At 41.6% G+C, this 13,933-nt stretch overlaps 1 protein-coding gene across 1 annotated transcript; it reads left to right on the top strand.

The window, feature by feature from the left end:
• The first annotated feature begins 19 nt into the window (after nucleotides 1-19).
• On the top strand, nucleotides 20-13,706 carry LOC102785473 (segment polarity protein dishevelled homolog DVL-3-like). Its single transcript, XM_006786713.3, has 15 exons — nucleotides 20-616; nucleotides 2,071-2,140; nucleotides 4,135-4,250; nucleotides 4,836-4,948; nucleotides 5,144-5,279; nucleotides 7,234-7,324; nucleotides 7,453-7,522; nucleotides 7,629-7,768; nucleotides 8,497-8,573; nucleotides 8,656-8,723; nucleotides 8,835-8,984; nucleotides 10,217-10,348; nucleotides 10,782-10,949; nucleotides 11,069-11,272; nucleotides 12,511-13,706. Exons 1-15 carry the CDS (start codon nucleotides 456-458, stop codon nucleotides 12,867-12,869), a joined length of 2,055 nt encoding a protein of 684 aa, XP_006786776.1. The 5' UTR covers nucleotides 20-455; the 3' UTR covers nucleotides 12,870-13,706.
• The last annotated feature ends 227 nt before the right edge of the window (nucleotides 13,707-13,933 follow it).

Genomic DNA, 13,933 nt, shown 5'->3' with positions numbered 1-13,933 from the left:
TTGGACGATTTTATGCAGTTTCGTGTGCAACAAAGTAAAGCCGAGCAGCTAGCGAGAAGGGAGTACGGACCCTTCTGAGATTGTTTATTTTTGCGCCGCTTTGAAACTGTTTTTCCTCACGTATTTTTAAGGTTTTTGTGATATATTGTACGTTTTACACAAACGGAAACTAAACCAATTCAGTCCTGAGGCGGTGTTTGGACGCTTTGTGGAACAGCAAGGTGTTTTTGTAATAGAGAGTCAGGCGTAACGTTAGCAAGCTCCCGTGAAAAAGAAAGAAAGGGGAAAAAAGGCACAACCGGGCACTACGGAACGGGTCGGTCAGCCAGGGAGAGCCGGGTGGACCACGGCAAAGCCGCAGCCGCCAGCGCCACGGGGAGTCGGGGCCCGAGAGGGAGCCTGCCAGGCCCTTGGCTTGATGCAACCAGTCTGCCTTGCCTTAGCCGCAGTCCGAGATGGGGGAGACCAAAATTATCTACCACCTCGACGACCAGGAGACACCATATCTGGTGAAACTGTCGGTGCCGGCGGACAAAGTCACGCTGGCAGACTTCAAAAATGTCCTCAAGAAACCAAATTACAAATTCTTCTTCAAATCTATGGACGATGACTTTGGGTAACTGTTAAAAGGTTCATTATGTTTAACGTGGACGTAACGTAGCATAGCAACCCGAGTCTGCTTAACCTCAGTCCAGTCAGATTAACTGTAACATATTTGTTACCTCGTGGAGCTGGCTTGTCATCACTTCTAAGGTTACCTGTCTTTCAGTCATCAGCTAGCCGTTTGCTTTGCCGTTCCTTTGTTAGCTGCTAGCGTCCAGGTCGCATCGTTAGCAGGTCTGTTCAGCGTCCCGACCCCGTTTGTTTACATTGCTCGTGCTTAGCTTATGCTGTACTGTCTTACCAAGTTTGGTCATTTCTAGTTTCACGAACACTAAGAGAAAGCCTTTAATCGCATTTAAACTTATTGAAGACTAAACGAAACAAGGAGCAATTCACACTGTTACTAACTAGTTACTGACGTTACAGCTGTCAGTTGCTGCCTAATGTATGAAACGCTTATGCTAGCAGGCTAATGAATGGATCTAACCGGACACTTGGTGAGTGAGTGAGACCAGAAGGCCCCTGCTGTTGTTGTCTATTAGCCTAAGGAATGCAAAGTTGGACACAGGAATGCCCTGTTCATCACTCTGGCAGCTTTATGAGCGTGTCCCTTTGTGTTAAAACATGGCCAGAAAAGTAGACGTTTTATGGTCCTCCACACTTTACCTTCTTCAGAGTTAAATAAAAGGGAGAAATGTACTTTTGTTTTGTTTTTTTGAAAACTCGAGCCAGGTTGCCAAAGTTTTTCTGGCTAAACTCAAACAAGGGTGGGGCAACAACCTAGATAGAAAGGACGAGTTTTGAAAGGATCCGCAGCTATTTGTGTTGTTTCAAGAGTGGAGGTGCATGCACTAAATTAACTGTTGAAGCCTTAAAGTCTAGCCTTAAAGTCTAGTGTTTTAGGAACTTGTTAGACTGGTTTGGAGCCTGTGATCTTTACCAGGAAAGCCTCACTGACCATCAGTGTTCTCCCTGTTAAAGACCTGGCTAATCTTGACATCTCCAATACTCTGAGGTGCTTGTTAAATACATGCCTTATTTGTCCTCTTCATTGTGTAACAAGGTGTTGTTAAGATCTGCCTGCCATCTGATCCTTGCAAGCAGGACTGAATGAATGGGAGGGTTTGCACGAAATTCACATGGTTACATTTACACATGCCTTTTGTTAATGTATTTGCACCAGTCTGTAACGCATTAAGGCTTACTTCTATATATGAAATGGACAAGTGAGCCATCTTTTGACTAGTTTTCTGTGCGTGTGCCAGTAGTCTCAAACATTTGGTTATATTGAACATTGTCATTGATTCTTAATGTGTACAACTGTCCCCAGTTGTCAGTGTCTGTCCTGCTTGGTGGAATATATTGTCCAGCTCCACTTCCTCTAAATGCACCCTCATGTTTTATTGCCCAGGGACTGCTTTTGTGTTGGTAATGTTTGACTGAAACAAAGCCTTGTTCTCTTTACAGGGTGGTAAAGGAAGAAATATCTGATGACAATGCTAAGCTGCCCTGCTTCAATGGACGTGTGGTGTCATGGGTAGGTCCAAAATACACGCTGCAATAAAATGTATTTATTTATTTTTTGCTGTTTGCTTGTGTGCAATAACTTGTGTGGTTAAGTGGCGTACATGAATGTGTAACAATGAGTCCCATCTGTTGGGGACTTACCCCAGTCATGCTCAAGCGTAGGGGGAGGCACTGCACATCTGTGCGATAATATCATCATCACATAACGATCCTTGGAGCAGTATACATACACTTCTTTTCCTAAACCTTGTCTTTTTCACTGTAAAATATCAATTTTTTTAAGCACACAGGTTAATTGGCACATGTAGCACATACATGTACTTGCATGCAATTTCTTATTTAAAGCCTCTAAGCAATAATACTCCTGTCTCCACAACACTCGAGACATCTGGCGCTCGTGCACGGCCTCCCTTCCTCTCTTCTCGACATTGAAATTGGATTAAGAGCAAGTGAAATCACAGGATAGCCGGAAAATACTCCATAACAAAGGGCCTCACTGCAGGTCATCTAACAAGAAGATTGAATCTCACAGGGAGGAGAGAATAAAGCAGAGAGAAAGACTGCTCTGTGTTGTGATGTGAAAGGCTAAAGCACTCGCTTAATTTCTACAGTGTGGTTTTAATTATTCGAGCATCATCAACATGGCGTTATTGCTCCATTCTGGAGCGTATATTCCAGCGTGCTCGTCCTAATGCGTCTCTTTGTTGTGGTCGTTTTCATTAGACTGCGTGGAGGTTTAGTTTACTGTGTTTAAAAGCCAGTTCCCCTTTGTGTGCGTTTTGCTCCAAATCTCTTGAGGGTTGTTGCAATGTTCCACGTACAGGCAAATGTTATTTCTGTTAGAGTATGTCCATTTGTTTGTCTCCGCTGTTCGTCTGTTGTTTCAGTGAGCTGATTGATTATTCTCTGGGGTCCAGAGGCCTGGCTGGCTGCACATCATTTCATCACAACAAGCCAGCACCCTGTATCTCCTGTTCTGTAGCTCCCTTTAGTGCACACCAAACTAGACTCTTGTGATTGTGATTAAGAGCAGAAGACTTTAATTTGAGCTATCTTGCCACATAGTAATATAGCTGAATTATTATGACAGTACAGGTGATTTGATTTGATATACTGATGCCCTGTTTCAGCACAACATATTTATCTTTCCAACACACTCTTTCCAACACACTCTTACCTTCACACTCACTTTGTTGCCGTAATTTAATTTAGATGATGTCACAGCTTGATTTCTAATAAACATGCACTGAACGAAAGAGATTTCTCAAGTGCATAATGGCTGTGCATACAATGAAATTGAACCTGATTTTTTTTTTTAAATATATTTTTTTTTAAATTGGATCCTTAAGATTGAGGTCAGCAGCTGCTGAATCTGAACTTTTTCAGCATCACAGGTTGCTATTGATGGCTACAGTTTCAAACTTGAAACTTGTTGTTGCATGCAAATACATGCTTCATTTCTGATATGGATGACTTCCAAGATTCCACAAAAACCACAGCAGGATTTAAGTTATATTGTTTTGTTGTCTCAAGCTAACAAACACTAGCATGTGGTAAAAGTGGAAATAAATGCATACCGGTAATTTAATTTCTGAGAAAACATTAGTTCTGGTCTGTTGGAGACCATTTTTTCCCCTACAATTTGGTAACTTAGGCAACACTGTCAGGTACACAAACCACAAGTCTTGGCTTGGGCTCTTTCTTTTTCAACTCGCTGAATTCACAGCTGCTTTTGTAGAGCTTTGCTCTCTCAGTAGGAAACTAGTAGGAGGCAGATTAAGTCTGAATTTTAGCAAGAGACTGTAGTCCCTTTCTGCAGGAGATTTTGAAATGTTTGTGTCATACATTTAGGAAGTTAGAGTAAAATATGACACACCGTGTATAGCCTTTGAATGTGGATGTGAATGAAGGTCTGCTGCTCACTCGTTCTGTGTCTTTCTGTAAATTCTTCTCTCTGAGAGATACTCATCCCCCTGAATGATCCGACTCTTTGTCTGTTGACAGTTGGTCTCCGGAGACGGCGCGCACACGGACGCAGGCTCGGTGGCGGATAGTTTAGAGCCGACGCCACCTCTGGAGAGGACCGGGGGCATTGGAGACTCGAGACCCCCTTCCTACCAGTCAGTGAACTCAAACGAGACGTTGATACTTTATATTTTGTTTTACTGTGAATGAGAATGAAAGATATTGTGCTTAGTGTGTGTCTGTGTGTTTTTGAGTGTCTTGAATGCGTTCTTCTGTGTTGCCTAATAAGAACAGTAACAGGAAAGAGCAAATTAAATAAAAAAAAAAGTGTGATATCTTGTGACTGCCCTGGAGGAAAGGAAATCTAGCTTAATTCTTGCAGTCATTTATCCATAGGCTATTATTATCATACTTAAGCCCCTGGTTACTAGTTGTTGTTTTGTTTTTTTTTGTTTTTTTTTAATATTTCTATCTAAAGAAATATGCTATGTCTGCAAGTAAAGTGACTCTTTTTATCACCACACTGAAAATCCATCAACACAACATCTGCAATTCTTTCCAAATATTCAGGTACAGATCGCTCTCTTAACCACAGTGAACCAGAGTAGCCAGCAATTTGATTCTTATAAAGCTCTTTTAAAATAAACATTAGTTTTAGTGGCTGCTGAATAAGCTCAAATGCCCTGATCATGATGTTTTGTAACTCTGTCTCTCTTTAACACTCGCTCTCTTGTCTGAAGTGGGAAAGCAGCAAGTGGTCGGGACAGCCTGGACAATGACACAGAGACCGGCTCCATGGTGTCTCAGAGGAGAGAGAGGGAGAGGCCGCGACGGAAACACACTAATGACCATGGTCAGAAAGAAACTTGCTGCTTATTCTTGTTTTTCATTGCATGTATCAGTGTTGTTTCCATGTATTTCACAACTTATGAATAACCGTTATCTTGTTGGTAAAAAGTAAGTGTAGTGTGATTGACTTTAGACATGCAGTATCCTTTGATTGTTTTATTTTTCTAGCTTAAGTTTTTCATTTAAAAACCTGCTGCAGGTGGGCGGCAGAACGGGTACTCATCGCGGGGTATGGGACGCGGAGGCGCCGAGTACGACAGCTGCTCGTCCTTCATGAGCAGCGAGCTGGAGTCCACTTCCTGCTTTGATTCAGATGATGATGATGCAACCAGCAGGTCAGATGTGTTATATAGCTGTTGAGCTGGTTTGTTGCAAAAAGAAGAAATGCATTTGGCTTCAGGAATGCATGTGGAGTTATAGTTGATGGTTTATGGCAAAGATTAGTGCTGTCTAATTGTGTGCTGGTTTTTGTGGTAACCTCAGGGTTCTGCTCCAGCGGTAATCCTTGCAGCCCACTGCAGAGACTCTGCTGGTCTCAGTCTTTAGGCATCTGACGGGATGTTTTTCCCATTTAATCAGCTTCAAAAGAGCTGGATTAAAAACCTCTTACGTATTTAGGGGGGTTCTGACGCAGAAAGAATTTTTTTGTTTTGCTTTGTTGATTATGTTGTAACCTTCAAATGTAGTTCGATGCTGTCTTATACTTAAAGCTCATTCTGACTTGTGAAACTGTTTTCCTTCTGGCTTTCAAATGGCTTCTTTTTAAACAATGTCTTTTTATTAAGAGTTTTTCCTTTATGGATGTAAACAAAGGTTCTGAGAATAGAAGGATTACAGATGATTTGTACATTTGGGGCAATTAGCCCATACACTTAAGGTAAAAAAAAAAAAAAAAAAAGGTAAAATAAAGAACTTTTAAAAAAAAAATAAAAATAAATAAAATATGTCCCCCAGATAACATAGTCCCTGCAAAATAATCCCATTCATTCCCGCCCAGGTCACTGCCCTAGACCTGTTCACCTGACATGAGGGAGTTGCACACAGACTAAAGTGAATGCACCTGAAAAATTCTTATAGATTTTGAAATACATCAAGGAAAGAACTTCACATGCTTTGAAATTTCCTAGTAGAGTTTTGGAGTGTCTTATTCTTTCCAGTTTTAGACATGAGGTCATATAACCACTGTTTGTTAGTGGGAGGTGCAGCGTCCCCGCCACCTCAGAATTGCCCTCCTGGCCAACAGGGAACAGAATGATAGCGCCTGTCTTTTAGAGGCCGGTAGAGGCATCTCATTCCCACTGATGCCAAACAAAGCAAGAAGGGGGTCAGGGGCCAGCGTCACACTGAGAATCCTGGACAGGGTATGGAAAACCTCTGTCCAGAAGTGGACAAGATTGGGACAAGACCAGTACATATGGATCAGTGAGCCTTCAGCAGTTTTGCAAATGCCTTTCTTTTAAGTAGGTAGTAGTATGGTTAGCGTTTGATTACTAAATTTATATGGTACAATTAAACAGCAGTGGGTTATTTATTCTTACTGTAGACTGGAGTATTTTAGCCCTGGTAACAAACTTGAAATGGTCACGATGAAGCTATCTGTTTATTCATGTTCATAGAAACAAATTTCTGTGAGGCAGCATGACTGTAAGTAATGTATTTCAATTGGAAGTATTCTTTGTGTCTGAAGCACATACACTTGTTGGCCACTTTGTTAGGTATACCTTGCTACTACCCATTTGGACTCTTGCTTACCTTTAGAACTACCTTTATTTTTTTGTGGCACAGCACAGTGCTGGAAACATTCCTCAGCAATAGTGGCTCATGTTGCATGACACAGATGCTGCAGATTTGTCGACTGTGCATGATAGGAATCTTCCATTCCACCGCATCCCAAAGGGGCTCTGTTGGATTGAGATTTGGTGACTGTTGAGATCATTTAAGTACATTGAACCCATGACCATGTTCAAGAAACCAGTTTGAGATGATTTAAGGTTTGTGGCATGGGCACACTTTCCTGTTGGAAATGGGTACACTGTGGTCATAAACGGATGGACATCAGAGTCTCAATTGTTGCAGCAATATTATAACTAAATATTGGTACACTGGTGAAGATTAGCATGTAAAAAAATTAGAGATATTTGCTTATAAGGGGGAAGTTTATATCCAGAAACTTCAAAGATTAGATCGCGGCTACTTTCAAAGACTCCCATGAGACAATTTGATCTGCATCTGTTATTTAGTTATTATTTATTTCATTTTAAATCATGTTTTTTTTCCCCTCCTCTTCAGGTTTAGTAGCTCCACTGAGCAGAGCTCTTCTCGTCTAATGAGACGACATCGACGCCGGCGAAGGAAACCCAAGGCTTCCAATATGGACAGGGTGAGAACACTCTCAGATGTAAAAGACAATAAATCAACCAAGGTTACCTAAAATTATCTTTCAGGTTTCTGCTCTTAATGTATTTTTTTTGCATTCCTCATAATTCTTGTCCTTATTTCATTCTTCAGTCTTCGTCATTCAGCAGCATCACAGACTCCACCATGTCGCTGAACATCATCACTGTGACTCTCAACATGGGTAGGTGATTTGCACACACACAGGAGTTAGATGTTTGTTCAGCGAGCATATGAAGTAAATAATACTTCATTTCTTTGAATATACTCTGTTCCTCCCCACCTCACAGAAAAGTATAACTTCTTGGGCATCAGTATTGTGGGTCAGAGTAATGAGAGAGGTGATGGAGGAATCTACATCGGCTCCATCATGAAGGGAGGAGCTGTGGCTGCAGATGGACGCATAGAGCCCGGGGATATGCTGCTGCAGGTGTGTGTCTGTGTTTGTGTCTTAAGTAGGAGACTGATGCACACAAAATGAAAACAGTTTACAGTTGAATATCTGGAATTTAGACAAGCATAGTGCGAGTGGATGTACACGTTGTAACTGAGACCAGCACTTTTACTGAAATGAATGATGTCAAGGGTTTCTGTTCTTGTGCATGTGTCACAGATGCAGTTGGCTGTAATGTCATCGCTTGACATCATTCTTTGTGTTTTTACTCTTCTTATACACATTCTCTTTTTTGCCAATTTGATTTTAATCCAATCTTATCATACTGTAAAAAAATACTTCCCAGGAAAATTGCTTATTTGGGACCCCATATTGATGTCTTTCTGCAGTAGAACTGGAATCGCTGTGGGGCTGTGAAATTTTTATATTTCTGTTTATAGGAAGAAAATGTAGTTCTGGGGCTATTTCTTAATGCCATATTGCTTTATCTCTCTTTATATATCTTTCAAGCACACTGAAGAATTCCTTCCTGTCCACTGTATCCTCTTTTGTGATCCCATCCACCTGCATTTCCTCTCTTACATCCACGGCAGCTCTGTCTTCAGCATCCTGCTCTAAATATACCCACTGCCTCACTTCACATGTCCAAACCAGCTCAGTCTCTTTGCCTTTGAACTATCTGAGCTCTTCCTTTAAAGTATTAGTTCCACATTAGTTCTAACTTGGCATCTCATTGGGATATTTTTCTGTTTTTATTGATCTAGGTTAACGATATAAACTTCGAGAACATGAGCAATGATGATGCTGTTCGAGTACTAAGAGACATAGTGCACAAGCCGGGGTAAGCGAATGCAAAAGCAGCATCTATAACACAGGAGTGCAAAAAGACCAATAATTAACTGTCTATGTGTCTTTTTTACCAGCCCCATTACTCTGACAGTTGCAAAGTGCTGGGACCCAAACCCTCGGAGCTGCTTTGCTCTGCCCAGGAGTGAGTGGTTGTTCTGCAATAACTATACGCAGTGACACATTTTTTTATTTTTTACTTGAAAGATTTTGTAATAACCTCATTAATTTCAGCTGCCTTCCCTCTCTTTAACAGGTGAGCCAATCCGGCCTATCGACCCCGCTGCATGGGTGTCTCACACGGCAGCCATGACTGGGGTGTACCCTCCATATGGCATGAGCCCTTCCATGAGCACAGTCACCTCCACCAGCTCCTCAATCAGCAGCTCGATCCCTGAGACTGAACGTGAGTCACATCACCCCCCGAAGCTGCCTGTTTGAGCTTGTCATCAGTGCACTTTTATCCGAAGCAACTTTCATCCTCCATTAACTCTCAGTCACAGTTTTTAGTTCATTTTCTTTTTGTCTCCACATTTAAACTGTACCACCTTTTGAGTTTTTAATGTACCTCTTTTTACTCTTTTGTTCCTCTTTTTTTTTTTTAGTTTTCTCCTTTGTTTCCTGGTACCTCTTTATAGCCTGCTTGTTAAAAATAAATAAATATGAGCATTTGAGAAGGAAAATAACTCCAGGTTTGTCATACCACTTGGAACATTTAGCTCTCCCTCCCTGTGACCACCAAACCTCTGTTAGTAAGTCTCAGTGTTAAGTGCGGCCCTTCCCTCTCACTACATTCCTGTGACTATTATCTGTTCCAGCTTTTGCTGTGTTCAGCCTCAGCTACCATCTGCTCGGTAACTCGTATCCAAATAGAACCATAACTCACAACTTTCGTGTCTCCTTTAATCTTTGGAAGTTTTGCGATGCCTTTTCTTTTGGGAGAAAAATTTCCTTTTCTCTTGAACCATTGTTGAACTTGCCTTTTGCCTATTAGTTACATGTCTATAATTCACTTAATAGAAAATATGAATGCCCTTTATCTTATCCACGATGTATTGTGAAGGGATTTTTTTTTTTTTTTTTTTTTTTTTTTTAAAGAAGAAATGAAAAGCCTATTGAAATGGAGGCAGATGAGAAGGGACACTGTGATGCTTAGTCATGATAGCTTGTCTGAGAATGGACTGAAACTCAGTGAGATTATATGTAAGATACATTAGTGTTCTAGGGAGGACATGTAATTCACTGTGGTCTGGCTCATCTGGGGGATTTATCAAATCCAAGTCAGTTGCAGTCCACTTCAAACAAAGATCCAGTCAAATCCAGTCTTGATTCACGATTAGAACAGAACGGGGTCAAATAACAGCCGAGACCGCAGGAAACCAAATATTATTTGAGGCAAATTCCAAAACAGGCCAACATTTTTTTATTTTATTTTTTTTATTATTTTTTTTAAACCCAGAAAACAGAACTCAGTAGTTCTTTAATTTTAAATGTTTTGGAAACAAAACACAATGTGGCTCAACAGTTTTATTCTTGATGGAGCCGGACCTCTTTGTCCTTAAACCAAAATGTTTCAATTTCTGATTTAAAAGATTTAACACCACCCACATGTTAACTTGCTCATCTCATCTTTCCTAGGATTCGATGACTTCCACCTCTCGATCCACAGTGACATGGCAACGGTTGCTAAGGCGATGGCCTGCCCAGAGTCAGGTCTGGAGGTGCGAGACAGGATGTGGCTCAAGATAACCATCGCTAATGCCTTTATTGGTACGTCTGTCAAAGCGAGCTTGACTGGGCTTTTTAAAAATTACTCCCACTAGTATTCACGCACACATACACAGATCTTCTCAGCTTTTAGATTGAGTGTTTCACTGATGCCAAAGCAATACCTAAATACTGCTTCGATTAATTCAGTTGTTTTTTGTTGTTTTTTTTTACTTTTTTTTTTTTTTTAACATTTTGAAAAAAAAAAGTTTAAATTCCAGCAACTGAGAAATTCAGCATGAGCTCGAATTGCCTTTATTATACCAAGGTGTATTACCAGGTTACCAGAGCTCAACCTTGAAAACAAAAATCAATGTTAAATTGAAGTATAGATTAATTAACCACCATCAGATTTATGTAAAGTTGCCAAAAAAGTTTTAAATATGATCAGTGAAGCTGTAGCCTGACGATTTGATTTCTAAAACATGTGCTTCAGGTTCTGATGTGGTGGACTGGCTCTTCCATCATGTGGAAGGATTCACAGATCGCCGTGAAGCTCGTAAATATGCCAGCAATTTGCTGAAGGCTGGGTACATCCGACACACAGTCAATAAGATCACCTTCTCTGAACAGTGCTACTATGTCTTTGGAGACCTCTGTGGCAGTAAGTGGACTTTGAGCTCACTGATCTGCTTAGAGCGTGAGCAGTAACAGCAAGTTTCACCAAAGTTTAAGTGGGATGCGACTTGAAAATCTAACGGAGTTGTCTTCTCTTTTCCTCAGACATGACCCACTTGTCTCTGCATGATCATGATGGATCCAGCGGTGGTGCCTCAGATCAGGACACCCTCCCCCCTCTGCCCCATCCCGGGTCAGCCCCTTGGCCCATGGCCCTGCCCTACCAGTTCCCTATTCCGCACCCTTACGATCTGCCGCAGCCCTTCCATGGTGGACCAGGAGCTGGCAGTGCAGGGAGCCAGCACAGTGGTTAGTGCAGTTTAATTAAGTCCTCAACAAATTTCAAGCACTTCATATAAAATTAGTGTTAATTTTTGCAGTTTCTCCTCAAAGAAAAATCAAAATTCATGTCAGTAGCACATGGTTTCCCTAAAACTTTTAACAACTAAGCTTCTACAAAGATGCAGAGCTCACAAGAAGGTTGCTGCTATTGCTGCTGAGGTTCATTAGGGCTTGCTATAGCTGCTTTTTTGTGAAAGAGTGTACTGAAAGACTTTATAAGCCTGTAGACAGATTCTGTGTATATTAAGTATATAAGGGTATATTAAGTGATATTACAACATCTCTGCAGTGTTTTACATTTAGTTTACCCTGTTGAGCAGTATGAGATGAGAAGAGGTGTGGAGTTTTACCTCCACACTTTGAATTCACTTATAGGAACAGTGTATGTTTTAATAAGCTGACTTCAAAAACTTGAAGGACACAGCCTAGCTCTGTGAGTAGTGAAAAAGGACTCTTTCCATCACCCCCAAAGTCTTCAGATGTTGGGGTTTCTGTGTTTAATGTGTGGAACTAGAAAAGCAGACGTTGTGGTTTAAGGTGCAGTTTCCTTACACACTGGAGATATTTACTAACCAACAACAGCTGAGCCCACTGAGACAACATCTTAGATGCTCTGTACTCATTTAACTTAAATGCACGGGTGAGTAGTGCACAAACTAGCAGGATGCAGAATGTAAAAGACAAAGTGTTGGGGTTTGGGTTTGCTTTAATATTTCTGGTGGAGAAGAGATTTTTTCCCCCCATGCTTCCAGTGTTTGTGCTAAGACAGGGTAACATACTATACCTCTCTCTCGTGCTCTTTAGTAGACACAAAATTAAACTGACATGAATACTTTCCTATGTTTTTGGATTTGATGACATGCATTGGACCAAAGCATCCTCCACATCAAGTTTCTTTTTAATCAGATGAGCTGCTTTGGCTTAAATTAATTACTCTCAGGAACTTGCCCTAAAATTAAGCAGTCTGAGCGGGATAATAAAATAAAGACCTGTGACTGCCTTCAGGAATAGCTAAACTGTTTGGCCTGAATGCTCCTAGACTATGTCAGCGTTAGTCAAGCAGCTCTCCCAGGAGTCTCCTGCAAACTGGGTCAGCGCTGCCTTCGTGATGTCATTGGCACCCAATTAGAAAAAGATGTGATTTTTATTTTTTTAAACATACATCTCACTTGCATAATAATTTTGCTCTTTTCTTCTGTTCACAGGGAGCAGCGGTTCTAACTGTAGCAAGAATGAGGGCCGAAAATCCGGTGGCAGTGGGAGCGAATCAGACATCAGGAGCCACCGGGCACCAAGTGAGCGCTCAGTGGCTCCCCCTAGTGAACGAAGCGTCCGCAGCTCTGTGAGCCACCGCAGTGCCAACTCCCACTCTATAGCCTATGGGCCTGGTCTTGTATACGGCCCCCCTGGCCTGCCCCCTCAGCCACCACATCTTTCTACAGCTGCACCTGGTGCCCCACCAGGCAGAGAGCTTGCGTCGGTGCCCCCTGAGCTCACTGCGTCACGGCAGTCTCTGCGCATGGCAGTGGGCAACGCCGGAGAATTCTTTGTCGATGTGATGTGACACCGGTTATAGAGACCTAAAGGCAGAAATGGAAACCACCCTGTTGTGTATGCTGAGAGAAAATGCTCCTGCTCTCTTGTACTTTTTCTTAGTAGTTGTAGTGGTCATACTTTCTTCAGTGAAGAAACACCCCCCCACCCTGCTCCAGATGGAACCAAAGCGCCTTTCTCAGTTTCCGCCCCACGGTGGGGAAGAGTTTTAGCGAGGACAAAGAGCAGAAGAAGGGAGGGAGGCAGTGGAAATGGTCAGCTGGGGAAGATGACTCAGTGCTTTTCCACATGGATGTTTTTCATTTGTTCTTCTTTTCACTCTTCCCTCCCTCCTCTGGGTTCCTTATCTAATGTTCTCTGTCCTCCCCCACCCCTGTCCACGTCAAAACTGAGAGAGACTGAAGCCTCTTCCCTCTTCCTGTTTTGTTTTTTTTCCCCCCCACTTGCTGACCTCTAACAAGAAAAAAAGAATGACTGAAAGAAGCTGAAATGAACACTAACTGTTAACCTTATTCAGACTTTTAAAGTATTTGCTTGACTTAAGAGAGAAAGAAAGAAATGTATGTAGTGCAAGAGAATTACAGTCCATACTTTGAGAATGCATTTGTTTTATTATATTTGTAGCTGGTCACAACTAGTTATTTTTCTTTTTAATGCTTAACATGAGCATCCAGTTTCCAGAGTCGTTTTTATACGGCACAACTACATTTTCATCTGCTAACCAGCGAATCTTCAGACTGTCTTGTGATAATGTATAGTGGAAAAAAAATTCTTACCATGACTTTCACACTACTCTTTTATCAAGGAAAATGTCTTTTTATTTATAAATATAGTTTTATGACTTAAATCTGCTGCTTCTGTTTTGTTTGCTTGTGTATACCTTTCTGCAAAACCAAAAACTGAAACCTAGTGAGTTTATTTTTTTCCCCTTCTATGGTACCTGAGGTTATATTTGCATTTAAAAGCAGTGGACTGCAAACCGTCCAGGCGCAGGAATGTGAAGGGTGGGCAGTCTGCTGTACAGATGTGTGTGTGAGTGAGTGAGAGTGGGGCGGGAGCGCTGTGGGAGTGTCC

The sequence above is a fragment of the Neolamprologus brichardi genome, chromosome 18, assembly GCF_056152115.1.
Source record: "Neolamprologus brichardi isolate AB-2024 chromosome 18, ASM5615211v1, whole genome shotgun sequence".
Taxonomy (NCBI): Eukaryota; Metazoa; Chordata; class Actinopteri; order Cichliformes; family Cichlidae; genus Neolamprologus; species Neolamprologus brichardi.
Note: the sequence above shows the minus strand (reverse complement) of the source record. Positions and strands in the feature narration are given on the sequence as shown.

Coding starts and splice junctions, on each gene's coding strand:
- LOC102785473 (XM_006786713.3), top strand. CDS start 456: ATGGGGGAGACCAAAATTATCTACCACCTCGACGACCAGGAGACACCA. Junction 7,325..7,452: donor AGGCTTCCAATATGGACAGG/GTGAGAACACTC, acceptor TTCATTCTTCAG/TCTTCGTCATTCAGCAGCAT. Junction 11,273..12,510: donor TGCAGGGAGCCAGCACAGTG/GTTAGTGCAGTT, acceptor TTCTGTTCACAG/GGAGCAGCGGTTCTAACTGT.